This window comes from Pongo pygmaeus, chromosome 19, assembly GCF_028885625.2.
Source record: "Pongo pygmaeus isolate AG05252 chromosome 19, NHGRI_mPonPyg2-v2.0_pri, whole genome shotgun sequence".
In the NCBI taxonomy this organism is placed as follows: Eukaryota; Metazoa; Chordata; class Mammalia; order Primates; family Hominidae; genus Pongo; species Pongo pygmaeus.
In genome coordinates, this window is record NC_072392.2 from 43,458,707 (window position 1) to 43,486,360 (window position 27,654).

At 49.4% G+C, this 27,654-nt stretch overlaps 1 protein-coding gene across 9 annotated transcripts in view; it reads left to right on the forward strand.

The window, feature by feature from the left end:
- KSR1 (kinase suppressor of ras 1) overlaps positions 1-27,654 on the forward strand; it is a 169,862-nt gene that overhangs the window by 86,296 nt on the left and 55,912 nt on the right. For 8 of the 9 annotated variants that reach the window (XM_054459835.2, XM_063656310.1, XM_063656308.1 and 5 more), the window contains exon 2: positions 7,676-7,816. In XM_054459835.2, coding sequence (XP_054315810.1) covers positions 7,676-7,816 — 141 coding nt within the window. Of the gene's footprint in view, positions 1-7,675; positions 7,817-17,241; positions 17,543-27,654 lie in introns of those variants that run through there. The other variant, XM_063656311.1, reaches the window with a different exon arrangement.

The window sequence follows — 27,654 nt, forward strand, 5'->3', positions numbered from 1 at the left end:
TGATCTAGATCCTGCCACACAGCTGATGTGTGATGGTGCGAGGGGTAGAGCCTCCTGGCTGCCAAACCCAAGCTTCTCGCAGGTGGGGATGGGACCACTAACTAATGGTAGGCATGGCCTCTGACCAGTCAGAACAGGTGCTGGTGGTAAACAGGAGGCGTGGGTCATCTGCCTGTCACTGCTGCACTTCCAGCCAGTCCAGCACAATGGCTGGCCCATCCCTGTCCACACACCCTGTGGAAGCCCGTGGGAGCTTTCTGTCTAGACTGCCATTTTAGCTGGTGCTAAATGGTCTTGCTTTTAGAGGCAAGGCAGCTGTTGCTCCAGCTCCACTGTGGCAGCCTCCAAGGGATGGTTGGTTCTGTGGCCACAGAGGAACCCAGCCTCCCAAATCAGACTGACCCACGGGTAGGTTGCCTGGGACAGCCATGACACACCATGGAGGATGGGCCCAGGACCCATGCTATGGGGCACCAGCTATGGAGAGGCAGGTTGGGGCGCAGTGTAAAGGAAGGATGACAAGGAAAAGACCTGCAGGGTAGGGGTGTGAGGCCTCCATGTTCCTGGGGATCCCTGCAGTTCTGGAGACTGTGTCCTTTACCTGAAGAAGTCTCTTTCCTCAGTGGCACGTGCTTCTTGGCACAGTATCTGCTCAACCAGGCCCACGCTCTCCAGGGATGTCTGACAAGCCTCACCACCATCCAAGTGATACTCATGGAGCCTCCATTTGGGAGGCCTGTGCCAGAGTCATACCAGAGCAGCTGGGGTGGCAGATGACACTGAGGCTGATCAGGATGCCAGGTTACAGGTGCAGATGTTCCTTTGGGCAAGTGGAGCCGATGTCATTTCATTCCCATCACATCCTCTGGTGCTGAGGTTGGAGGTGAGCACTCAAAAGAGGATGGGATTGGGTTCCCTGGAGTCAGCTGGGTGGGTACAGGTCTTGGCCCTCTCGCCTTTAGAAGAAATATATCTGATTCATGGGTTCCTCCAGCATTGTCCTGAAGTCAAGACCAGATTTCAGGGTCTTCCTTAGTCCCATGTCTGACACGGGCAGATTCCCACCCGTATCTTCTGTATTGCCTAGGGAGGTAATAAGAGAGAACGTGAGGGCTTCGCCTGAGAAGAACACCACCCACGTCCGCTGCCGCGCAGGAGTGTTTTCTGTGTTCCACACGTTTTGCTGAGCATTTTGCATTCATATTTTTCTCATGTAAGCCTTCACAACAGCCTTTTGAGGTAGATCAACCCCATTTTACAGGTAGGAAAAGTGAGGCTCGCTGATTAGATCCCATGGCTATGTTCACCTAAGGGAGTGGTGTCAAGGGACTTTAGGGCTAGAGATGTCCTTCATGGAGCCACACTGACTCCTAGGTATGGCTGGAATAACCAGTGGTAGAATAATAGGACCCGTGGTTTGTTTTTTGTTTGTTCCAAGCACTTTGTATATGGCAACTCACTTGGCCTCAACCTCCATAAAATGATACTCTTTTTATAGGTGGTAAGACTGAAGTTGAGCCAAGGGGGATTTCCCCAAGATCTTTGATTTTAGATGTTAGAGCTGGGACTACAGCTGAGCTCCTTCAGCCCCAGATACTTAGTGAGCGCCTGCTGTAGTATCGGTAGCACCCTCCAACTGTTTGTGGCTGGCCTGATGCTATTCTCTTTCTGTAAGTCAGACTCTGGTCAGGGCTGGGGTGGGCCCACAGTACATTCTTGAAGCAAAAGAATATTGGGGCGTGAGAGATGTTGGTTCCAGCCCAGGGCCTCCCCTGTGGCCAGAGACCTAATGACTCTTTCCTTTTTGCTGCTGGTCCCATCCCTGAAACCCCAGGTGCTTGTCTATTCCGGAAAATTTATATCTTGCGGTTTTGTGGTTAAGAGAAAATGACGCTACCAATGAAAGGTCCCCTTTTAGGCCCCCAGGGCTGGGCTGGCAGGCCCCACTGTGGTTTGTCTGGGAAAGTAGCCCCTTGGCGCTTCTGTGACTGCAACCAACTTTCCAAGAAGTGAGAGCAGCTTCATTTCACTCTGACGGGAGTGGCTGCCTGCAGGCCACCTCCATCCTTCGTCAACCAGAGAAGTTTTGCTCCATCAGCAGAACCCAAATCTGCAGAGGTTGATTCTTGACAAGTTCTGGGAGATAGCAGCTGCCAGGACACCAGACCTGCCAGTAGCTGGGTCGTGCTGCACTGCATGTCTTCCCTTTTCCTTGTCTCAGGCACAGCTAGTCAGGTTTATGGGTTATCTGGGTGCAGAGAAGAATCACTTCAAGTTCTGCACAGTCCTACCCATGGGCCTGCTTTGGGCTGTCTAGCGGGGATCTCTACTGGCCTTTAAAAAAAGAAACCGCTCGCTCCTCTTCTAGGGAAGCTGCCCTGGCTTTTGAGATGTTCAGACCCCTGTCTCATCACTTGCCCAGTTGGTGTTTGTTTTTCGCTGCCATTTGATAAACTTTGTGTGCCTGTCTGGCACAATGTATTGTGTGTTTGTGTGTTCATCCTTTCAACAAAGGTTTTAAAATAGCAAACCAGGCCAGGTGTAGTGGCTCATGCCTTTAATCCCAGCACTTTGGGAAGCTAACACAAGAGGATCACTTGAGCCTAGGAGTTAGAGACCAGCCTGGGCAGCATGGCAAGACCCCATCTCTATTATGAAAAAAGAAAAAAAGCAGACCATGTGCTGGGTGCTGTGCTGGCTCCTGAGGTCTGCTGGTGACCAAGAACACCAGCTGGACCCCCACCTCCCAGAGTTTCCAGCCTGAAGAGGGAAGCAGACAAGCGTGAAAAATCAGAACTGCGATATGTGATCTGGGCAGGGGGCTGGAGGGCTTGAGGAAGGCTTCCTGGATGAAGTGGTGTCTGAGCTGATCCTTGTAGGCGGAGAGTCACTGGGAAGAGCTTGCTTAGCAGGGGACCCAGTGCCTCAAAGCTGAAAAGGGAAGGCAGGTTGTGGGGAGGCTGGACTGGGGAAGGCCCAAACGCTGGCTCAGGCTAAGGCCAGGTGGGCTCATCTCAATGTTGGCCTGTGGTGGCCAAAGTCTTGTGCAAATGGCATATGTTATGAATCACTCCCAGAGGCAGGACCCTTGAAAGCCATGTGCCAGTGACAGAAGGGCTCTAGTGCTGCTGCTTTTAGTGCCAGCAGCCCGACCTCTCCAGTTAATGTAGAAAAGAGTGGTTTTGAGTTTGCACAGCTGTTTGATTTATAGACCTGTCTCTGGTCAGCCCTTTGAAGTGGTGGTTTCAGAGCCGCGTGGAATGGAGGGAAGGGCTGGCTGTGAGAAACATGGGGATAAGAACCACACATTTTCTTCCTCTGGCACTCCTGAGCACATGTTATGTGCCAGGTGCTGTAGTAGGAACTGGGGATATGAGGGAAATACGGCCCCTGCCCTGATGTGTAATTATAGGGGGATCTAACCTAGTCTTTTGGAGGTCTCCATGCTGTAGTTGAATATGAGCTAGGTATCATCATTCCTGTTTACAGGTGGGTGAACTGAGACTCAGAAAAATTAATTTTCTTCCTTGGGGCAGTGCAGCCTAGTATATGGTGGATTTGAACCCAGATGTGTTCAACTCAGAAGCCTGGGAGCTTGTGTCTATTGGGGGAGACCGAGGCAGAAGCTGTTAACTGTAGTATGATAGTAACTTCATGATCGGGGCTCTGAAAGAGTCACACATGACACACCAGGAAGGGGAGAGGCGGACTCTGACTTGGCCTGGGTAGGAAACTCCAGCAGGTATTGGAGGAATAGCTGTTGGGTGAGTGTGTGCCTGGTGGGCAGGGCCAGGGGCTATGGAACGGAGCTGGGGGGCTGGGGGAAGTTGGGGCCCTGGTTTTGGAATTTGCCTCTGGTCTCACTGGGCGGGATGGATCAGAGTGGGGTAAGCCAGGATAGGGCACATGAGTGCCTCCACTTAGACCTGTAGGATAAAAGCTTACTCATGTGTCTACGGTTGTGAGCTTCATGCTCTGTAGGTGCTCCCCAGGGCTTAGGTTCCATAATAGGACAGCAAGTAGACTCAGAGTCCTGAGCCTCAGCAGTATGTTTGATTTAGCAGGGTCTGCTCTGGGCGCGTGAGGGGCAGGGGTTGCAGGAATGTCAGGGGATCAGCCTCTGGGTCTGTGGTTTCACCAGACATCAAAACTGTGCAGTTGAGAGTGTGGAATTATTTTGATTCTGACTCAGTGCTCCCTCTCCAGCAGTTGTCTGCACTTGCCACTGAGCCCCTAGCACCCTGAAGGGAGCAGGGGCCATGCGAGAGGGTTAAGTAACCCCAAGGGGGTTGAATCTGGCTCTGTCAGATTGTTGGTGAGCCTGGGGCCAAACTAGTTTTCTGGGGGAAATTTCAGAAACGCTGATGTGGCAGCAGTGGTTTCATTATTATGGGTCTCATTTCATGCTCACATCTCTCTAGCCATAGGAGTTCTTGACCTGGCGTCTGTGGATAGAATTCAGGGGGTCCATCCATGAACGTAGATGGGGAAGAAAATTGCACTTTTATTTTCATTAACCTTAACTGGAATTTAGCGTGTCGTTCCACTTGGTTGTAGGCAATGAGGCACAGTTATCTTAACAAACACCTGTGACTTGGTCACCAGTAGGAATCACAGTTGTGGAGCTATCTGAAAAAGCAGTTTACACTTGTCACAACTTTAAAGTTATGGCAGTTATTAGATGCACTGTTGGATGTTTAATACTTTAATAAAGAAGCTTTTATGACTCTATCACAGGTTTTTTTTTTTTTTTTTTTTTTTTTGAGACAGAGTCTTGCTCTGTCACCCAGGCTGAAGTGCAATCAGACAAGGGATACTCAGCCTGTATCTCAATATATTTTTCTTTTTATTTGAGACGATCACCAAGGCTGGCAGGCTGGGGTGCAGTGGCACGATCTTGGCTTACTGCAACCTCTGCCTCCTGGGTTCAAGTGATTCTCCTGCCTCAGCCTCCCGAGTAGCTGGGATTACAGGCATGTACCACCACGCCTGGCTAATTTTTGTATTTTTAGTAGAGACAGCATTTCACCATATTGACCGGGCTGGTCTCGAACCTCTGATTTTAGGTGATCCACCTGCCTTGGCGTCCCAAAGTGCTAGGATTACAGGCGTGAGCCACCATGACTGGCCATCTATCACAGTTTTCAGTAATTTGATAAATGTGTTTAAATAGAATTGATTTCCTTTGTAATTGTAAGTGCGTCGTTTTATACATTTCAAAGCATTGTTCTGTCCAGGTGCGATGGCTCACGCCTGTAATCCCAGGACTTTGAGAGGCTGAGGTGGGAGGATTGCTTAAGCCCAGGAGTTCAAGACCAGCCTAGGCAACATAGTGAGACCCCCATCTCAAAAAAAAAAAAAGATAAAGATAAAAAAAAGAAATAAATGAAAGTATTGTTCTTTGAAAAGAGATCATGGGCCTCCCTAGACTTCCAAAAGGGTCTATGGCCCCAAACTGGTTATAAGTTTTTATTCTAATTGGAAATTTGGAGTCTTTCTAGGTATTTGAAATTAAAAATTATTAATTCATCATTTTTTTCTTTGTAAAATATTGTGACTCTGTTAACAAGAGTCCTTGCTCTTTAGAAGAATGTACTAAGGTCCTGGTGCAGTGATCCTGAGTGTTTTGTTTTATACTCAGATCAAGTGATCTGCCCACCTTAGCCTCCCAAAGTGCTGGCTCATGCCTGTAATCCCAACACTTTGGGAGGCGGAAGTGGGCAGATCATCTGAGGTCAGAAGTTGGAGACCAGCCTGGCCAACATGGTGAAAACCCGTCTCTACTAAAAATACAAAAATTAGCCCTTTATGGTGGCATGCACCTATAGTTCCAACTACTTGGGAGGCTGAGGCACAAGAATCACTTGAACCCAGGAGGCGGAGGTTGCAGTGAGCCAAGATCGTGCCACTGCACCCCAGCCTGCCAGCCTTGGTGACCATCCCAAAAAAAGAAAAATATAGTGAGATACAGGCTGAGTATCCCTTGTTTGAAATGCTTGAGGTCCAAAGTGTTTTGGATTTTTGATTTTTTAGAATTCTGGAATATTTGTATTATACTTAATGGCTAAGCATCCCAAACCCAAAAGTTCAAAATCCAAAATGCTCCAGTGAGCATTTCTTTGGAGCATCATGTCAGTGCTCAAAATGTTTTAGATTTTGGAGAGGTTCAGATTCTGGGTCTTTGGAAGCGTTTCGGATTTTGGGTTTTTGGATTCGAAATGCACAACCTATATTTACAGATGAAAGGAAAAGGAATGAATTAACACCAAAACCATGAGGGACAGCAGGGTTGAGAAGTGTCTTCAGAAGGCAGGTTCCTGTAAGAGACTGTGAAGGTGGTACTTATTTTGGGGGGATGCTTGGAAGTCACCATTAGGAGGCCACCAGAGTCTTAGCAACATTTCAGGAGCTCTCCCTGGGTCCCTGGGTCACTTGGCCGTAGCCAAGCCAGGCAGCTCCCTGGTCTTCTGGCGGTGAGCTGGTTTCCATCTGTCGAGCCTGACCTCTGTTTGGAATGCGAGTCCCTTATTTTTCATCATACCTGGGCCATGCCCTCCTTGTGCTTCTCTGTATCCCATGTTCCCCAGTCCAATGCCGGGCACCCAGTCAGAGCCGAGTGTTTGTCGGGTTGACCCAAGTCAGGCTGTCCTTGTGTAAGCTTATCTTACTTGAAGTTTTAGCCATTTGCGAGTCTTTTGAAAGCTTTGGACAATAACTCTAGAAAATACACAGACTTGCATATCTGAAATGTGCATACATTTCAGGGTGTGGATCCCTGAAAGCCTACTGGGAATCTGAGTCCAGGACCCTGGCCAATACTGCTGCTGCTCAGTGGTCATGGCTACACTTGCGGTGCTCACTACGTGCCAAACGCGGCATTTCTTCCATCTCTCTGAGAGTCAGCTTCTGTTATCCCCATTTTTCTGGAGGACAAGATGGAGACCTTTGACAAGATGGAGACTTTGATAGGGGGTTGAGTAACTTGTCCAAGGTCACAGAGCTAGGGTGTGACTGAGCCTTTGGATCCCAACCCAGGCAGTTGGATTCTTTGCTGGAAGCATCCTAGGCGGGAGGTTACCCATTCTCCCCAAACCAGCAGGTCTTCCATATTAGCAATTACCAACTCCCTGACCCCACCCTGGCAGGAAAGCCTTCTTTTTTTTCCCGAGTCACGGTCTTGTTCTGTCACCCAGGCTGGAGTGCGGTGGTGTGATGATGGCTCACTGCAGCCTTGACCTCCTGGGCTCAAGCGATCCTCCCACCTTAGCCTCCCAAGTAGCTAGGACTACAGGCATGTGCCACCATGCTCGGCTAATTATTGTATTTCTGGTAGAGACAGGGTTTTGCCATGTTGGCCAGGCTGGTAGGAAGGCTGCCTTATATTTAACCCAGCTCTCTGTTCTGACCAGTGTTGCCCATGACGCTCATGTCCTGAGGTGGGCAGTGTCAGCCGCCTTGGGTAGGGCAGGGGGCTCATGGGTGGCCACCAGCCTCTGCCTGTTCTCCCAGACCCTTCTCCACCCTTTCCCCTCCCCTGCAAACAGCAGAGAGGAGAGCCAGCCCCTTCCCTCATCACATTGCTTGTGTCTGCCTGAGCTCCCCTGTAGTGTGCTTGGGCCTGCCATATGGTTGGGCCACAGATGAACACAGGCTTTCTTTTTTGGACTTTCTGCAGGCGAAGCTGGTCCGTTACATTTGTAAGCAGAGGCAGTGCAAGCTGAGCGTGGCTCCCGGTGAGAGGACCCCAGAGCTCAACAGTTACCCCCGCTTCAGCGACTGGCTGTACACTTTCAACGTGAGGCCGGAGGTGGTGCAGGTATGCAAGCTGGGGCTCAGCGCAGGGATAGGCATGAGGGGCCAAGCAGAGGGAACACACACAAACCTGAGGGCTAGCTTCCCCGTGGCTAAGACTAAGGGTTGATGCTCTCTACTCTTGAGAAGGAGGATGGGGAGGGACAGCAGCAGCCAGGAGGGATCCAGGGTACATGTGGCTCCAACAAGTGCCCTGAATGCTATTGCCTGATGAACTAGGGCAGCCCCACGCTGGGCATTGATTTGTTCATCATACTTACAACAGCCAACATATCTGGAAGCATTGGCTGTGTGGCAGACACTGTGTTAAACGTTTCTGTGTTTTGTAAGACAGATAATCTCACTTCTCATGAACTCCTATAAGGAAATTACTATCATTGTTGCCATTTTATACTTGAGGAAATTAAAGCACAGAATGGTTAAGTAAGTTGTTTAAAATCACACAGCTAGTAAATGATAGCTTGGAATTTGGAAATAAGAGTCTGAATTTAGTTTAGTCTTCTGACTGCTACAATATGCTGTCATCCTTCCATTGTTCTCTCTTCCTGTCTGTGCAACCTACCCACCTGCCAGCCAGCCAACTAACCAACCAGCGTACCCGGAGTGTGTACTCTGCCAGGTGCCAGGGGTGCAGGTCAGCTCTCATGGAGTGCAGATTAGTCCTACTTGGCAGGCATGGTTCACCCAGTCAGATCTCATAAATCCCCTACTTCTATCCTAAAATTAAAAATATTGGCTTTTGCTGCTGTGTAAAAAGCAGCATGAATTCATTATATATAGATACTTTGGAAACAGAGAAGGAAAGAAATCACATACATACACCTAACACTCAGAAAATCTATGATCATTAAGGTCTTTTTTTTTTTTTCTTCCTCTCCTCAATATGGAAATCTTTTAAAAATTTCTATCTGGACTGTCCTGTATGGTAGTCACAAGCCTCATGATTATCCAGCACTTAGAACATGGCTAGTCCAAATTAAAATGTGCTATAACTTCTTCCCTTGCTCTCACCTGTGTGGGCAAGGCCCTGTGGCTCTCCCCCAAGGCACACTGCTGACCCGCCTGCCTCTCTCCCTCCCCATCTCCAGCACCATGGTCCAGGCTGCTGTCACCTCCTGCAGAATCTCTGCAGCGGCACCTCGCCCCTTGCATTCCATTTTCCACCCAGCAGCCAGGGTGCTTACCTAGAAAGGTGACTTAGATCCCATCCTTTTTCAGTGCTTCCTGTTTCCTTCAGGATAAATGCCAGTTGCCTTCCTTGATCTGGCCTCTCTCGCCTCTGCTTGCTCACCTTCTCCTTTGCTCGGTAGACTCTAACCTTTGAACTTGCTCCCCCCTTCCCTGGAGTGCTCTGCCCATGACTCATCCTGTGAATATTTTTCTGGTGTTGAGTGTTGTCACCGCCTCCAGGCAGTCGTCCCTGGTGATGTGATCTAAAGATCACCCCCTGCCCATCATTCTCGCCTGCGCACCTGAGTTTATTTTCTCAATGACACTGACCACTTTCTGGAGTGACCTAGCTGATTTGTTGTCTGTGGTCTGTCTGCTCCCCCTGGGGTGCGAGCACCATGAGACACGGCCTTGCTGTTTGGGTTTGTTTGCCACAGAATCCCCATTGAGTGTTGGGCCCAATATGGCAGTTGCTTGGTTGCGACAGATATAAAAATAAATACCTATTTATTTACTGAGTAAGTAGATTTCATCATGACATGGTAGATGTCTCCAATAGCCCAGGGTTTGGCCCCAAGTGGGTGGTGTGACACAGGTTACTCTTAGCTCTGGCTTTCAGTTAAGTCCTGCAAGAGAGGCCAGTGTAGGGATCATAGCCCCAAAGAACCCCCTTCCCAGCTATGCCTGCTGCCATGAGTCACCTCCATGAGTCACCTGCCATGAGCCCTGGGAGAGTTGGTGCCCCCAGGTGAGATGGCCCTCTCCAGGAAGGCTAGGGCAAGTGCCCCAAAGATTTCTTGGATGCAGTAGCACTCCCCTCTTCCCATGCCAACGTCCTTTTCATTCATGAAGGGCTTGTGCTGCCAGGAGCCAAAGCAGCCCTGTCCTGGGAGGCCTCTGCTGTCTGGTTATTGAGCTGCACTGGTGGCCACAGTGGGGTCCTGGGGCCCCTGAGAGCCTCTGGGTTCTTTTGCCTCAAAGTTGACACAGAGCACATCTGGCGTGTCATGATGGGTACACTGATGTGTTATTTAATTATCCCAACACCCTACTTAATAGAGACCATTTTCCCCGTCTCACAGTTGAGGAAGCTAGCACTCAGTGGGTAGAGAAACTCACCAGGGTCCTAGAGCCACAGAGGAGCAGAGCCGGGTGCCCCTCCACACCTGACTGTGAGTCCTCAGTCTCAACCACTTCTCTCTCCTTCTTCTTGGAATGCTTGGATTTAGTCACCTGGCCAAGCCCTTTCACCTTCCAAAGCTTCAGTCTCCTCCTTTTGTGAAATGGGAATAACCCATGTGCTGCTTGCTGGCACAGGCAGTTGTGAAAGTCAAGTGCGGGGGTGGAGGAGGAAAAATGAACAATTTCCCACCTCTCTCTTACCCTCAGCTACTGTTAATCCCAGGTGAGAGCCAGACCCAGCAGAGGCAGCTAGAGAGGCCTGCACACACGGCAGCTCTCAACAGCCTCCTGGGGAGTGAAGGAAGGCTGGGAACGGCTGACTAGAGGCAGTTTTCTGAATCAGGAGAGACAGCGGGAGTCAGCCCAGAGCTTAGGACAGAGAGGGCAGCACACCAGCCTGACAGAGCTGGCCAAGTGTCCTCCTTCCATCCCCCCAATTGGTACCAAGGGTGTCCTCACCAGCAGGGCCAGGAGGAAGTGAGGCTGGAGTGGATGGGGAGCAGGATGGCGGACTGGGCTGCAGGAGCCTGCTGGAGGTACCTGGGCCTGGCAGCTTTCTTCCTGGGCTTTAAGAACCACAAGGAACCGTTAGCTGCTGTCATTCCATCTTCCCCAGACTCTCCAGAAACCCCTTCTCAAGATTTCTCTTTTTCTTCCTCCCAAATCTCATGTCAGTTCCTAGGCTGTAGCCAGAGTATTCTAAACCCTAGAAAGAAAAGGCTATTTCCTTTAGTAAACCCAGCTTCAGCTCCTACAGACTGAGGAGAGGGCTACCTTGGTTCAGTTCTACCTCTGGGAGTTTCTCCTTGTACATGTGTGGAAGCCTAGTGATGGGGGAACCCTGAGTTAGAGCAGTTCTCCAGGGCTTCGGCTACAAGGGCTGGCCCCAGGGGTATGGGTCTATTTTATTCTGTTTCTTAACCCAAACAGTTCTTTGGACTCTGATTCGATACCCACTGCTGCCCCTGACCCCTACCCTGGCCCTGATGGATTCTGTGTGCTTTCAGTGGGAATTGGCTCTATAAGTTCTGCCCATCAAAAATAGGTGCAGTATTCAGAAGCCAAAGTTCCAAACAGCATTAAAAACCCACGTCTGTCAGAGAATCTTTTGACTTCTTAACCCATTTATGCCGGAGGTTGCAGTTTTTTGAATTTTTGCAGTCAGACCTTGGCAGTGACCTTGAGCAGTAGGATATAAATAACTCCCATGTGCTTAGCATTCCAACAATGGAACACTAGGCATAAGTGGTTTGTCATCTAAAACAGGGGACCCATCCCCCAGGCCACTGACAGGTACGGGTCCACTTGGCCTCTTAGGAACTGGGCCACACAGCAGGAGGAGCGTGTTTACAGCTGCTCCCCATTGCTCGCATTACCACCTGAGTTCTCCCAGCTGTCAGATCAGCAGCGGCATTAGATTCTCACAGGAGCACAAACCCTGTTGTGAACTGCACACGCGAGGGATCTAGGTTATGTGCTTCTTGTGAGAATCTAATGCCTGATGATCTGTCACCGTCTCCCATCACCCCCAGATTGGACTGTCTAGTTGCAGGAAAACAAGCTCAGGGCTCTCACTGATTTCTACATTATGCTGAGTTGTATAATTATTTCATTATATATTACAATGTAATAGAATAAAGTGCGTGATAAATGTAATGCACTTTAATCCTCTGGAAACCATCCCCCACTCCCTGTCCCTGGAAAAATTATCTTCCATGAAACCAGTTCCTGGTGCCAAAAAGGTTGGGGACCACTGTTCTAAACCGTTGTTTATTTTCTTAAATAAACTTTTTACTTTGGAATAATTTTAGATTTACAGAAAAGTTGCCGGGATGTACAGAGAGTTCTCGTGTGTACCCCTCACCCAGTTTCCCCATCATTAACGTTGTCGTGACCAGGGTGCCTTTGTCAAAACTGAGGAAATGACACTGGTATATTACTATGAACGCAACTCCAGACTATTTAGGTTTCACCAGTTTTTCCTTTACTGTCCTCTCTCTTTTCTAGGATCAATCCAGGGCACCACATGGTTTACATTATTTTGATTTATCATGTCTCCCCAGTTTCCTCTGCTCTGTGACAGTTTCTCAGTCTTTCCTTATTTTTCATGACCTTGACACTACTTTGTTTTTTGGAAGTGAGCCCTCCCTTAGGATTGGGGGGTATGGGGGGTAGGTGGGTTAAGCTCCGTCTTCTCTGGGGGTATATCTACAGATTATTTGGAACTTTTCTATAGGAAAAAGTTGTCTTTTCTCCTCCATTTATTTATTCATTCAGTCATTTATATCAGTATAGGCTCATGTCTTTTTCTTTTACACATTGGGTTCTAATCCAATACTACATGATTTATTTTGTTTCTCAAGTTCTTCCAGCTTTGGCCATTGGGAGTTCTTGCAGGTTTGTTCCTGCATCCTGTGACATGCCCCATCCTTCAGTTTTGTTTGGCGTGTGTGTGTGTGTATGTAGCACTTCCTTTGCTTTCTGACACTACGGTATGCTTCAGCCCCCTCTGTTTTTTACTAACCCCACTTCTAGAATCAGTTATTTCCCCAGGGAGCCTGGTGAGTCATTCGCTCTGCTTTGTTTTGATTTTATTATTTTTATTTTTTAAAACTGTGGTGAAATACGTATAACATAATTTACCATTTTAATCATTTCTAAGTTTACAGTTCAGTGATACTAAATATATTCACATTGTTTTGCGACTGTCACCACTGGAACGTTTTCATCTTCTCAAATGAACCATTGGTTTTATTAGAAGAGATGTGTTTATTGTAGGGGGTAAAATGAAACAAAGGAGATAAAGTGAAAGAAAATTGCTGCATTCCATTTCCCTGAAGCCTGCTCATCTTTCTGGACATTTTCTAGCCCTCACATTCCTCTGCATGTTGTCTCTTTTGTACATATGAGATCAGGCCAGACATTTGGTTCAGGAACCTGCTCTTTCCCCTTAATGACCTGTATTTCCATGGTTACAAACACTGCTACCAAGAACATCTTTGTGCACCTGTGTATTTCTACAGGGAAAAAATCCTAGAAGTGAACTTGCTAGGCTGGATTTTAATCAGTGTTGCCAAAGTGTCTTTTAAAATACAATAAAAGCAGTCTTTTTCTTCAATGGTTATTTATTTATTTATATATTTTGAGACAGGGTCTCGCTCTGTTGCCCAGGCTGGAGTGCAGTGGTGCAATCCTGGCTCATTGCAGCCTCAATGTCCTGGGCTCAAGCAATCCTCCCGCCTCACTTCCCAAGTAGCTGGGACTGCAGATGTGTGCACTACCACCCTGGCTATATATATATTTTAATTTTTTTGTAGACACAGGATCTCTCTATGTTGCCCAGGCTGATCTTGAACTCCTGGCTCAAGTGATCCTCCTACCTCAGCCTCCCAAAGTCCTGAGATTACAAACGTGAGCCACCGTGCCTGGCCTGCTCAACTTTTTAATGAGACTCTCATTCCAGGTGTACCTGGACCAGACAGTAGACTGCACATATACCTTTTCTAAACTTGTACTTGGCTGGGCGGTAGTTAAGACCCCCAGCTCATCCCTGTTCCTGTCCCTGTATGTTTCCTAAGAAATTGCGTAGGGCCATGCCCACAGAAGAAGACTCAGAGTCATAGGAGGGAGCAGGGTCCCTGGGTGTGTTGAATGGTCAGTGTGGTGCAGGGCCCAGATTCCAGCCTGCCCTAGTCCTGCCTCAGGAATCCCTCTAGGGTGCCCAGGTCTTTATGGGTTGGTGTGGCCTCTGTTATGTCCAGACTGGCCTGGTGCCTTGGAGGCTAGAAGCAAAGTTGAATTTTCTCCCTGGCTGACCTGACTTAGTGCCTTAGCCCTCCTGTTGTTTAGGAAACTAGAGAGCCCCGGAAGGGCCAACAGGACAGCTTGGCTCACACGGAGGGGGAGGAGTGCCAAGGTCCTGCCAGTGCCCCCATGGGACAGCCTGATCCAGGTCTGCAGGGAAAGGGACTTCCCTTTGTCAAGCTTCAGGAGGGACCTAAAACCCAACAAGATCTCCAGAAACCTGGCCCAGGGGGTGGGGATAGGTCCTTGGGGGTTTCTGTGGGGCAGCTGGTCTGGCTTGGAGGATATTAGAGCTGGACCCCTCTCTGCCTGACCCTGAAGTTTGGCCTGGAGAGAAGTCTCCTCCAAGGTAGCTCAGACTGCAGAGATTGGCACCCTGAAGGAATGGTTCCCCGTACGTGTGAGAGAGGTTGGACCAAAAGACACCACCAGCATCAGGAGGAGTCCTGGGGGGAATAGAGGAGGCCAGGAAGTCATGGCATTTGTCCCCTCTTTCCAGGCAAGAATTAGACATAGCATGCTCACTTGGCTGCTAGTGCCCACTGTGGTGGGCACTGCAGGGAGGTAACCCTGCCTCCCAGAACCACTGTCCAGTGGAAGCAGGATGGACCTGCATGGCCGTGGCCATGGTTGACCCAGGCAGGACCTGAGATCCTATGGGTATCTAGAATGGGCCTATCTGCCTTTTACACAATGTGAGATCTTGGGCAAGTGACTTCATCTCTCTGGGCCTCAGTTTATCCATATGAGAAATGACAGATTAAGTGACCTTTTAAGTCCTTTCCTCAGATGGCTGCTGCTTCTGGACAGTAAAGGAGCCTAGAGTAGAAGGAGTTCTGTCAGGTGAGGTGGTTCGGAGAGACCATGTGGAGCGGCACCTTCCCCTGAACCCTCCAGATGGTGGCTTTGCCTTGCCTCTCAGATGTGTCTGCCCTCCTGTAAGTTGTATACCGTGCTCTCTTCGAGGTGTTTCATCATGTGCTTTTCCCACTGGCTCCTATGTAATGTTTGTGTGCAGCAGTTGGAGCTCTGCCGCACAGATCATGGTGCAATTTTTTTACTCCTGTACTCTGTGCCCCCGAGTCGGGCTTTTCTCCCGTGGATTTTGGCCAAAGCTTCCTTGTGTGTCTTCACTCATTTTTTTTCCTTTAGCCCACACAAGATGTGATCAGCTATCCATTGTTACTGAGAGATGGGAGTTTTAAATTTTTCAACACCAAGCAAGTACAGAAGTGTTAGAAAGCAAGCAAAGGCCCTCCTCCTCTTCCACTTCACGGGGGTAACACCTTGTTAACAGGTCGGTGGGTGCACCTGCCAGACCTCTTCATGCATTTTACAGTCACTTAAAATGACGTGCAAATTTACTCCCTTCTCTTTTTTTTTGTTTGCTGAAATGGGATCATATGATAGATATCATTTTGCAGGTTTTCAGTCTTAACGTCATCTGTGTTATCCATAAAAATTCCTGTTATCCTTCTTTAACAGTAGAGTAGTAAGAGATACAGTTTCTTCAAGGTATGATATGAATGCCTGTGTCTGAGGGATACCTACCTGCTCACATACACGCGCACACAGTGACATCAGGCAACTTGGTGGTTCAGATGACTCAGCACCTGAATGAAGATGAGAGCCCGCGCCCAGAAGAGGCCAGGTGCCCAGCTGTAACACCTGGCACATGGGAGGCCCTGGCAAATACTTACTGGGTGAAGGAATGTACCAAAGTCACTGCAGGATAGAGGTCAGGGATGCCAGACTTGAAAACAGGACTCTTTCAATATTTGTCTGTCTGTCTGTCTGTCTTTCTGTCTGGTTTTTTTTTTTTTTTTTGCTTTGGAAGGGAACAAAATCCGTGAAGTCTGTCTGTTTCCTTTTGCTAACCTGGTAGTGCTGAAGCACCCCAGTATCTGTGCAGTCAGTGCCTGAAGATGATCTGCCCAGGGCTGTCCCCTGAGGCTTCCTGGGGAAACTTTGTGTGGTGAGATTTGTCCCTTCAGTCGCTTCGAGTTCTCTGCTGACCTTGACTCTTCATGGCTTCATGACTAGGACTTTGATTTTTCCCTTAGGAAAACACATACATGGATCGTTTGTGTGTGCAGCCATCTGTGTGTGTAATCTTCTCCTTTCTTTTCTATATTGCTTTCCTAGGGGCCATCCCTGCAGGGTTATCTAAATACCATTTCAGCTTTTGTCTTTTGGTTGGATAGTGTTTGCGGTCTTAAAGTTTCCAGGAAATAATGCCTTTTCTACTAGAGGAAGAGAGGGGGTAGACGTGGATGTGGTCACACAGCACGGCAGCTGCATTTCCAGGTTCCTGGTGTGGCTGAGGTGGCCCTGCGTGGGTTTCTTTCTGTTCCCACCTGAGTCAGATGCCAGCCCTCTGTGGCTCCGTGCCTGCTGCGGCGCTGCATGCCTGACCTTTGGTTCCTCGTCTCTTCCCTGTCTGTAGATGTTGGAGACAGAACTTGGGCGATGCCTCCATATGTTTGCCCAACCATTAGACCTTCATCTAGAGCAGCGCTGTTCAAAACGTTCTGTATTGTCCATTCAGTGTGGCAGCCCTTAGCCATATGTGGCTTGGGGACACTTGAAATGTGTGTAGTGCAACTGAGAAACTGAAATTCGTGTTTTATTTTATTGTAATGAATTTTAATTTGAATAGACATCTGGCTATGACTGCATTGACCAGGGCCCTGTGGTGAGAGCTGGAATGCTGAAGACACCTTCCTCTGCCCCAGGAGCGCACAGACTGGGGTGAAACAGGAAGTGAGAGCCCCAGATGCCCTGATGGCTCTGGGATGGGATCTGTTGGAGCCAGCGGGCCGACTCGTCCTGGGTAGTCAGGGAAAGACGGATGTCCGGGAAGGCAAGAGCACACCAGGCGGAGGGAAGAATATCTGCAGACACCCTGAGGATGAGGAAATCAGAACGCTCGTGAAGCGCATGAGAAGGAGTCTGTGAGGAGGCTGGCGGGGAGCCGGAGTAGATTCCTGCAGCTTTCCCTGTGTGCAGTGTAGGGGTTGGGGCTCCTCTTGGGGGATATTGGAAGCGTGTGTGAGAGAGGGGGAGGAATTCCAAATGAACATTAGAATTGTTTAAAGGAGAATAAAACTCCTAGCGAGAAGGCTGCATTCACATGGGGATGGGCTGAGAGTGACGGGGTGAGGAGCGCTGCCTCCCACTTGGCTGGAGGGTGGAAGGGCCAGGGATAGGAAATGAGATGGGAGGGAGCTCAGAGGCGGGGCCCTTCCCTGCTCCCGGTCATTTGGATTTGCACACTGTGGCTGTTTCAAGCTGCCCCCTGTCCCACAGGTTACAGCTAAAAGTCTCAGCTTCATGTTCTGGCTGCAGCTGGGGAAATGATTTCAGAGCCTGCTGGCATGGAGCCATTTTTTTTTTTTCTTTAGCAATTTTCCGGTTGGAAGTTGTTGAAAGGAAGTGGCAACCGCTGCCTGAGCAGTTCTAGCTGGGAGAGGTGGGTGCTGCAGAGTCTGGGATTCCAGGGTGAAAGCCACAGGTTCGCCTGAATAAGCTCTTACTGCTTGTGGTTCCTGAACTGAAGATGCAGGCGGATCTGGTAAGGGGATTTTTGTTGTGATCCTGACTGGACATGTTTCTCTTTCCCCTCTCCTCTATCCTTGCGTTCCTGTGTTTAAGATGAGGCCTTCTCCCAGAGATGGGAGAGAAAGCTGCCTGACTCCTGCCACCATTTTGGATTCCCAGTGGCTGGGGGTGGCCAGAGTTCTGTGTGGACACCAGGAATGTAGTCTGTATGAGGCAGTAGGATGTGTGAGACCTAACCAGGAAAGCGAACCCACATTTGGCTCCTGGGGTGCAGCTTGAGTCGGCATGACTATGGCCCTCATTCCTAGCGTCTCCTTCCCACCCCACCTCCTGTCGGCCCCATACTCTCTCTTTGAGAGCCAGAGGCCCAGCTGTTCTTACAACCTTGCTCTTTGGCAACTGGGAGCCTCCCCAGGAAGCAGCACACACCCTCACCCAGCCTCCTGGAGGGATCTGTGCCTTGGTACCAGCCCAGTGGGGGCTGGGCCACACAGTTCTCCACTTAGGAGGGGGAAATGGTGGCAAGTGGTGGACCGGCATGCCTGTATCACCCAGCCAGTCAGGAGAGGAGCTGAAGTTGGAGCATGGAAGGAAGGGGCAAGCTACAAGGCCAGCATTGTATAGATGTCATCCTGTTTCATCCTTACCTCTGGGACAGGAGAGAGGGAGATCTGATGATCCCCTGCAAGCTGATGGCAGGATGAAGATTCAAACCCAGGTCCTTGTACTTCCTTCTCATACACAATTTTGTCATCTAATATCTTACCCAGAATAGCCCCAGTAGTCTGGGGCTACTGTATGATGCGTAGTTGTGTAAATGAATTGACTGCCTGCCTTTGTGTGTGCGCATGTGTGCGCATGTGTGTCTCTCTCTTCCCCCCTCATTTCTTCTTTCCTTTACATTCACTCGTTATTCATATGCACCCATTGATCACTTACCTTTTACCTGCTACCTTGGTTAATTATCACAGAGGATTAACTGATGAGCAAAATAGTCTGTCCTGGACGCTTACAGCTAGTGTGATGCACACGTCTGCATATAACTAGGGTGCATAGCTGACTGGTGGCCCCAAGGAGGGGGGAAGGGATGAAGCATGGTCAGGTACAGAGCTGAGGTCCTACTTCCATTCAGTTATTTATTCACTCACTGAGTGTGTATTTAGTACCTCTTGTGTGCTCGGCACTGTTCTAGCCACTGAACATGAGTTCCTGTCCTTCTGGAACTGGCAGACATCACTTTCTCCAACAGATGAAGTCATTAATTTTTCTGATCTTGAGCCAAAGGTACCCACTTTTCAGGGTGCGGGTTCCCCTGGTTTCATGAATCTGAAAAATCATGAGCATGAATGTCCTGCTTAGTCCTGTACTGCTTGGTGTTTGTTTGTTTGTCTGTTGTTTGTTTGTGGCAGGGTCTTGCTCTGTCACCCAGGCTGGAGTACAGTGACGCAATCTTGGCTCACTGCAACCTCCACCTTCCAGGTTCAAGTGATTCTCGTGCCTCAGCCTCCTGAGTAGCTGAGACCACAGGAACATGCCACCACACCCGGCTGATTTTTGTATTTTTAGTGGAGACGGGTTTTTTGCCATGTTGGCCAGGCTAGTCTTGAACTCCAGTTCTTAAGTGATCTGCCTGCCATGGCCTCCCAAAGTGCTGGGATTACAGGTGTGAGCCACCAGGCCTGGCCTTGCTTGGTGTTTTTGATCAATCCTTTGGATTTCTGGGCTGCCCAGTCCAGTGAAAACTGACTAGACTAGAAGCAACATGTTGGCAGGGACCTGGCTGTTTTGTTCACAGCTCTATTCCCAGTGCCTGGCATGTGGTAGGTTTTCTTGTTGAATGATCGGATTCAAATAACATTATCCAAAGAATTTTGGTCTCTTGGCCCAAGGCGTCTCAGGAGCTCTCACCTGGGCCAGTGAAGGTTGCGTTACAAGGATCTCTGGGGAGGGTGAAGACGAGGTGGCTGCTGGTGGCCTGCTGAATCCCAGGGCTCCGAAGCTGCCTCAGGCTTCTGTTGGCCACAGAACTTGAGCAGGACTGTGTGCCTATAGCCCTGCCATGAGATGGCTTTGGTGTAGTGTGTGCCTGAGCCCCCTCTGGGGACTACCTGGCTCCTGAGTGGTCCTGAGCCCCCTCTGGGGACTACCTGGCTCCTGAGTGGTCAGCTTGTGTGTGTTCCCTCCTCCTCCTAGGACCACCTCAAAGGCAAGATTGCTCTAGAACAGATCTGACTATGGCCAGATATCATTGGGAAACATTTATGTCAACACTGCACTGTTTTAAATATTAAAAAGCAGCAATCTCTTATTACCCTTCTTTTAAAAAAATAGCACATAAATTTCAGTGGCCCCTGCTCCTAGCTATGTACCTTTGGGGGAGGCCGCAGGATTGGGAAACAAAATTGTTTGAGTGTCAGCTCTGGAAGTAAATGGCCTTGGAGGCAGACAAAATTTTGACAAAATTCTTCCTTTGCCACTTGCAGCATTGTGACCTTGGACAGGTCCCTTGACTTCTCTGAGCCTGCTTACTGTCTTAGCTGCTCTTGCTGGAAACCTGGGAGTCGTTTCCAACTCATTCTGCTTCCTCAATGCCCACGTGGAATCAGCTAGCAAATCCTACTGGCTCTATGTCCAAGTATGGGTCTCAAGTCCTTCTGCATCTCTTTTCCATCACTGCCACCTCCCTGGTCCTGACTAGTCCTCGGACTGTTGCAGTTTCCCCTGTCGCTCCCTGTATCCACTCTTTACCCTCTTGATTTCATTCTTCATGACCTAAGAGTGGTTTTAGCAAATCCGGCTATCTTACTTTCTTACTTTCTCACTTTCTCTTTTTCCTTTCTCCTTTCCTGTTTCCTTTCCTTTCCATTTTCCTTTTCTGTTTTCTTGCTGCCCAGGCTGGAGTGTAGTGGTGCAATCATGGCCCACTGCAGCCTTCAACTCCTGGACTCAAGCTATTCTTCTGCTCCCCAGTAGCTAGGACTACAGGTATGCACCACTGTGCCCAGCTATGTTTTTATTTTTTAGTTGAGATTGGGTCTCACTCTGTTGCCCCAAGCTGGTCTCAAACTCCTGGCTTCAAGTGATCCTCCCACTTGGCCTCCCAAAGTGTGGGGATTACAGGCACGAGCCACCGAGCCTGGCTAGATAGTTCTGAGTTAAATATTCTGTCAGTGTCTTGTTACGCTTAGCACAAAATCCAAACCCTTCACCTACCTTTGAGGCCCCTTAAGTATTCAGTATCTGCCACCTTCTTCCACGTCATCTCCTGCCTTTCCGCACTCTGCCACTGGCAGGAGAACGCATCAGATGGTTTCCTGTCTTAGCCCAGGGCCTTTGTATGTTCTGTTTCCGCTCCCTGGAAGTTGCTGTACCCTTGTGGCTAGTGCCATCTCATCCTCTGACCAGGACTTAGAGGTCAGCTCTTCAGAGAGGCCACCTTGTCTAAGCTTAGAGGCCTGCTATACCTGCCGCTTTATCTCAGCATGCTTTTTCCTTTTAGCACTTACTCACAAGCTTCAATTACGTATTTTAGCTATTTTTTGATTTGTACAGTTGGTATTTGGTAGCTTTTTTTTTTTTTTTTGAGATGGAGTTTCACCTTGTTGCCCAGGCTGGAGTGCAATGGCACGATCTCGGCTCACTGCAACCTCCACCTCCCAGGTTCAAACTATTCTCCTGCCTCAGCCTCCCAAGTAGCTGAGATTACAGATAACCGTCACCATACCCGGCTAATTTTTTTGTATTTTTAGTAAAGACAGGGTTTCACCGTGTTGGCCAGGCTGGTCTCGAACCCCTGACCTCAGATGATCTGCCTGCCTCGGCCTCCCAAAGTGTTGGGATTGTAGGCACGAGCCCCCGCACCCGGCCTTCAGTAGCTATTTGTTGACTGGATGGGATGGATAGATGGACAAATGGAAGAATGACATGGCACCAGGGCTCATAGTAAGTACTTACTTAATCGAAGTTATATTCTTCTATTCCTAGTTAGAACTTTTTTCAAAGCAAGTTCAGATACCTGTTGGCTTAAAACAGAGACTTACCAGTTTAGGCAATACAAATCCAAGGAAGTCTGGATGCAGGGGCTCAGGTGATGCCATTAGGATGTGCCTGTGGGACAGGCTTGCTCCACATGGCAGGTATGAAGAGCACAGGCAGCTGAGCCTCACTGCCTTCTACTGTAGTCATGCTTGTCCATGAAGGGCTGTTTCCCTTGACTGAAAAATAGCTGAAAAATCCCAGAGAAGGCTCTGATTGGCTTGGCTTTGACCACATGTGCATACTGTAACCAATCACTGGGCTAAGAAGATGGAAGACCCCCACCTCCCCCACCCCCAATAGGCTCAGGAAATGGGTTCTTGGAGGAAAGACAGCCCTGATAACAGAAGGCAGAGACCTGTAGAAACTTTTCCTCCCTCAGAGATGATTTGTCAGAGGCTTTGCAGCTTCGCAGGAAGGGTCTGCAGAGATCATGTTTCTAGACTACAGTAGGTGAGCCCACCCTCCAGTTTTTGTTTTTAATAACATTTCTTATTTCTCTCACTATGAAATCAATGTTTATTTTAGAAAATAATAGAAAGGCAAAGAAAACCCTACTCAGAGACAACCATTGGCTCTTAGCTTTTTAGGTGTTTTCTTAATATCCAGTAATTTACATATATGTTTATTTTCAAACTGTGTAAAGTATAGAAATTATAGAAACAGTAACAGCTACCATTTATTATGGTTTGCACTGTAATCTTACTACTCAAAGGAAATGCTGTAAACCATTTGATGCATTTCTTTCCAGTCAACCAACTTTGCTAGGCTTCTCTTTTTCTTTTTCTTTGTAGTTTATTTATGAATTTATGCTGTAATTCTTTAGCAGGCACTCCCATTGTGCCTGGGACTGAGCTGTGAGCTTTATGTGGAATCTCATTCACTCCTCCCAGTAACTGTATGAGGAGGCAATGCTTTTATCCTCAGTATAAAATAGAGATGGAGAAACTACGTGACATTATATTTATTTAGTTTTGAGATGGCATCTCACCCTGTCACCCAGGCTGGAGTGCATTGGCACAATCTTGGCTCACTGCATCCTCCATCTTTTGGCCTCAAGCAATCCCCCTACCTTAGTCTCCCAAGTAGCTGGGACTACACGCACACCACCACAGCAGGCTAATTTTTTTGTATTTTTGGTAGAGACAGGCTTTTGCCATGTTGCCCAGGCTGGTCTCAAACTCCTGAACTCAAGCAGTCCGCCTGCCTCAGCCTCCCAAAGTGTTGGAATTACAGGTGTGAGCCACCACAGCTGGCCACTAATTATTATTTTAAAACAGCATTCTGTAAATCTAATTATGAACATCCACTGTAGAAAAAATTTAAAATACAGAAAAGTTTAAAAATAAAATGAAACCCCCATATAACCGTGCCAGCCACTGATAGCCAGCACTTAACTGTTTTATACATTTTTTTTTCATTTGCATGGACTCAAGTCCATGGTTTCTGGTGTAGACCTCTAGGAGTTTTGACAGCTGAGCATCCTTTTGAAGGTTGTCCCATGAGCCATCCCAGGCATCTGCTGCAGTTCGTAGGGTTCTTCCTGTTGGTCTCCATACCACCCACCCGAAGCATGCGAGAAGCTGCAGGGGCTTGGGGGCAGTTGGAGTTCATGTGGGGGTGGGGGTTCCCCAGATGATTCACTGGAAGGAGGGAGATGACAGTGTTCTTATTGACTCAGCTCCTACCTTTTGGAGGGAGGTGGCAAGGCAGGGGAAACCTCTTGGTGGCCTCGCATCGCGGACATCCTGGGTGCCTGGTCCCCAGCCCCTGCTGCAGGGCCTGCTGGAGCCTGCACGTCTCCCACCCAGCACCTGCCCCGGGAAGTATGTGCTGACTCCCCAGCTCCCAGGCACAAACTATTTTTGGCTGCAGTGACTGTTCACTACAGTCATGAAAACAGAAACCCCTCTCCTTGCCTCCTTCTTCCCTGGGACACTGCACTGGGGGCCAGGGCTGCCGGGGACCCTGGGCTCAGGCCCCCTTGTCATGAATCGCCTGTGGAGCTGGGTGACAGCCAAGGTGTCCAGGGGCACAGGGCCCCCACCTCCAGGGATACCAAGAGAAGCCCGAGGCGTGAGCCCACCTGGGCTGGAGGATTATGAGGTAGGCACGGGGGTCTGGGCGCAGGAGGCCATTCCACAGCTCCCTGGAGTTGAGTCTGTTTGCTAGACTCTGAGTCCCTGCTTTGCTAACTGGCTGTAGAACACGTGTGGAGAAATCGCATGTTGGGGCAGAAGGTGCTTCTGTTTCATGACTTCATTCGCTGTCTTCTGTGTGATAAAGTCACTAGAGATCAGTTAGAATCTTCCTGAAATAGATCTCCCCATCCTTCTAGTGAATAGTGTTTGGTCATTTCCTGTTTTTGAGTAGGACACACGCTTGTTCTGAGCATGCTGCTTTTCTACAGGGAGCTTAAGAATGTGGAGCTGTATGGGCTGACCCAGCCCTACCTCTCCATGCTTCTGGTTGACCAGGCAGGGAGGCCGATGGTTATAGAGACTGTGAGTGCTGACCTTGGGGTCACACAGACCAAGGTCCAAATCCAGGCCCTGTTACTCAGGGCTTGCCGTGTCTCAAGGTGTGTAACTTAATCTCTATGAAGCTCAGTTCCTTAGCTACCAAGCAGTTGTGCCCAGGCTACTTACACAGTGGTGATAATACCAATAGTTGTTATTTTTATGATTAGACTAATTGTGAAAAGGGGAAATACGTCAAGAAGCTGTGTAAGAATCCATGTGCCATGGCCCTGAGTGGGTCTCAGGACCTGGGCATTAGGGTGTCGCTGGTGACGTGGGATCTGTTTCTTCCTTTCAAAAAGAAGAAAAGTGCATTGTCACCAAAATGGGGGTGGGGCTCACATCTGTAATCCCAGCACTTTGGGAGGCTGAGGCAGGAGGATTGCTTGAAGCCAGGAGTTCGAGACCAGCCAGACTGACATAGTGAAACCTTGTCTCTTTTTTTTAAAAAAAGTGGTAATGGGTAGGAGTGGGCGAGAACATGGACTTGAGGAGTTCTGCCCATCTGCCACCTTCTAAGCCACTGAGGCCTAGGACCTGGCTAGGCTTCAGGTGAGGCCACGAGCCCAGAGCCACATTGCTTCTGGATTGCACAGGGCTCTGGGCCCACGAGGCACTCATGTGGCTTGGCGTCCCTTAGGCAGAGGGAGGTGATTCTCAGGGCAGACCTCAGGGAGATCTTGACCTTGGCTCCCTTCTTGGACTAGCGCAGAAAACCTGGAAGGAATGAAACCTTTGCACTTGGGCAGGGAATGCGTTCTGGAAACTGGCGCGCCCTCCTGGGGGCATGGTATATCCTGGTGTTGGTTACTGGCAAGTGTGTCTGGACACCTGGATCCTGGTCCTGGCACCATTGTTTGGGGTGACCCAGGCAGGTTTTCTCCTCTGTGAAATGAGTGCTGACTAGATTGTCCCTAAGTTCCCTTTGGAGCCTGCCTTTGATCTCGGCAGAGAAGGGGTTTCTTCCCGACCCCTTGAAGATCCGTTGGCCCCTTTCATGCCCCTAGAGCCTGGTAGCTGTGGCATTGGTCTCCCCAGCTTCTCCTCGGCCATCTGCTCAGGGTCTCTATTGAGCTCCCATAGCTTTGACGTCTGTTGCTGCTGTGGGGCAGAAGTTGTTTTCAAGGTTTCTGGAAAACCACAGAGGGGCTGCCTGAGGGGAGCAGGAGCTCCTGAGACACCTGTCTCCTAGTTGGACCCCCATGGGGCAGCTCCGAAACCCGACATCTCTTGTTCCTAGGCGGAGGAGCCTGGTTCGTCTGTCTCCAGCTCTGGGCTCACTTGCTGTGGCCTGGCTCATCTCCCATCTGAACGGACAGACCACCCCAAAGGACAGACCTCACGTGCTAAACACTGGGGCATGTCCCTCTGGTGGAGGGCATCTGTGATTTGGCTTCTGGCCCCACAAGGGACCCACCAGACTCCAAGGCTGGCTCCCAAGGCCTATTTGACACTCTGGACGCCTTCTGGCACCAGGGCCCTCACTGGCTGAATTCCGAGCTCTTGCCCTGTGCATGTGGAGGAGGAGGGGACTCGTCTGACCATTCTCTTTTTCAATGGTGTGTCTGAGCAGGGGAGAATGGGGAGGGGGAGCAGTAAAGATGCCGGGGACATGGCCACACCCAGGAACCCCTGTTTAGTTCTGTCAGTGCCTTGACCCCCAGGAGAGCTGGGGTCCCCCATGGGGAGTTACATCTCTAGCCACACCTAGCACCCTGCACCCTCCTCATAGGATTACTGCATCCCAGTTTGCCGGCAACAGTCCCAGCTGAGGCCTGCTGTCCGGGCTCTGCCTTCCGTAGAGGAAAAGTGTCCCTGTTGAGGGGCACGTCCTGTGCCTACCCTCCTCTGTAGCCCTATCCTCAGCCAGCTGCCATCCCAGAAAGGGCCTCTGATCCTAGGCCCTCAGCTTTAGCCCCTGCACATAGCCCTATTTTGTGCAGGGCGGGACTTTCTCATTTGCCAGTCCCCTAGAAGTCAAGTGTCACCCAAGGTTAACGCAGCTCTTTGGCTGTGGCTCACCCTCCCACGTTCCATCCTGACCCCACTTTTCCTTTTGAATGTTCTTTAAACATTTAAAAAATTTAATGTATTCATTTTGACTCAAGTTCTAGTGTGGGATCTTGTGGATAATACTGTTTCTTTTTTTAAAAAAAATTAAAATTTTACAATCACGCATTTTGTGAAATGTTACAAAACATCCTGGGTGTAGGGAAACCCACTCTGTAGAAGCCTTCCCATCGCGTCTCTACATTTTGGGAGTAATTGGGGGACACACCAGTGCCCAAAGCTGGAGTAGCTGTGTGTGTTTCTCTAATGCAGGACACATCTGGCCATTTTCACACAGGAGCCTGGTTTTAGAAATGTGTGTTGATGATGCAGAGAAAGGTGACAAGATATGGGTGTGCCAGCAAGCCTGTCCTGCTGACTGTGTGCTGGGGGTTAGGTGGGGAGGTGGGAAAGGAGGAGGAGCCAGGCCCAGGGCCACCAGGAGGTGGAGCCCAACAGCATTGCTGTGTGTTTGGGGGTTGCCAAACTCTGGCCCATGGGCCAAATCTAGCCCAGCACTATTTTTTGTAGAGCCTTGTGAACTAAGAATGTTTTTTATGTTTTGAACTGGCGGGAGGAATTAAAAACAACAGAATATTTCGTGACCCGTAAAAGTTATATGAAATTTGTTTCAGTATCCATAGTTAAATTTTATGGGAGCACAGCCACACCAATTTGTGTATGTGTTGTCTGTGGCTCTGGGGGTGCCACAGTGGCAGAGTGGAGCAGTTTCGACAGAGACCATGTGGCCCACGAAGCTGAAGAGACTCTGTGTGGCTTTCAGAAAAAGTTTGCCTATTCTCACACTATGTATTAGACCTCTGGATTTATAGAAGGAAGAATGGGGCCTTTCCACGCTGATAGGGAGAGCAAGGAGGCAGCCACAGGACAAGCTTTCCAGGAGGGTGGGCTGGCCTGGAGAGAAAGTGGTGGCTGTGGTGACAGCGGGTGCAGCTGGAAGCTAGATATCTGGTCCCAGGCAGAGTTGAAAAGTGCCAGCCTCCTCCAAAGGACTGGAGTGGAGGCTAAGTGGGATTAAAAGGGAACATGGAGAGACCTTCTTGGAGGAGCCTCCTGCAGCTGCTTTAAACCCCACTGCCAGAGCTCACCCTAGCTGGGGCCAGGGATAGAGCGGTGTGGGGCCTGGAAAGTCAGATGTGACCTGTGATGCCAGTGGTGGCAAATAAACGCTGCCCTGGGAAAAAGGGCTCACTTCATAATGCAAGGCTGTGGACACAAGGGCTGGCTGGTGGTGGGTTGAGATGGCCTTGTTCTGTGTGGCCTTGAGCAAGTTACCTGCCCTCTCTCAGCCTTATCTCCCATCTCAGGCTGTTAGGAGGATTGCATGTGCTGACCTCTGTGGTTCATCTGACAGAGTGCCTGGCACGCAGGACATGTGTAATAAATGCTGATTGCCCTTTCTTGAACCCCTCTCATCTCCTTCTCCCCTTTGACCTGTATTCCTCCACACCCACCACTGTACCTTCTTTCTAAACAAGCTTTCAATCCCAGGCTTACCAAT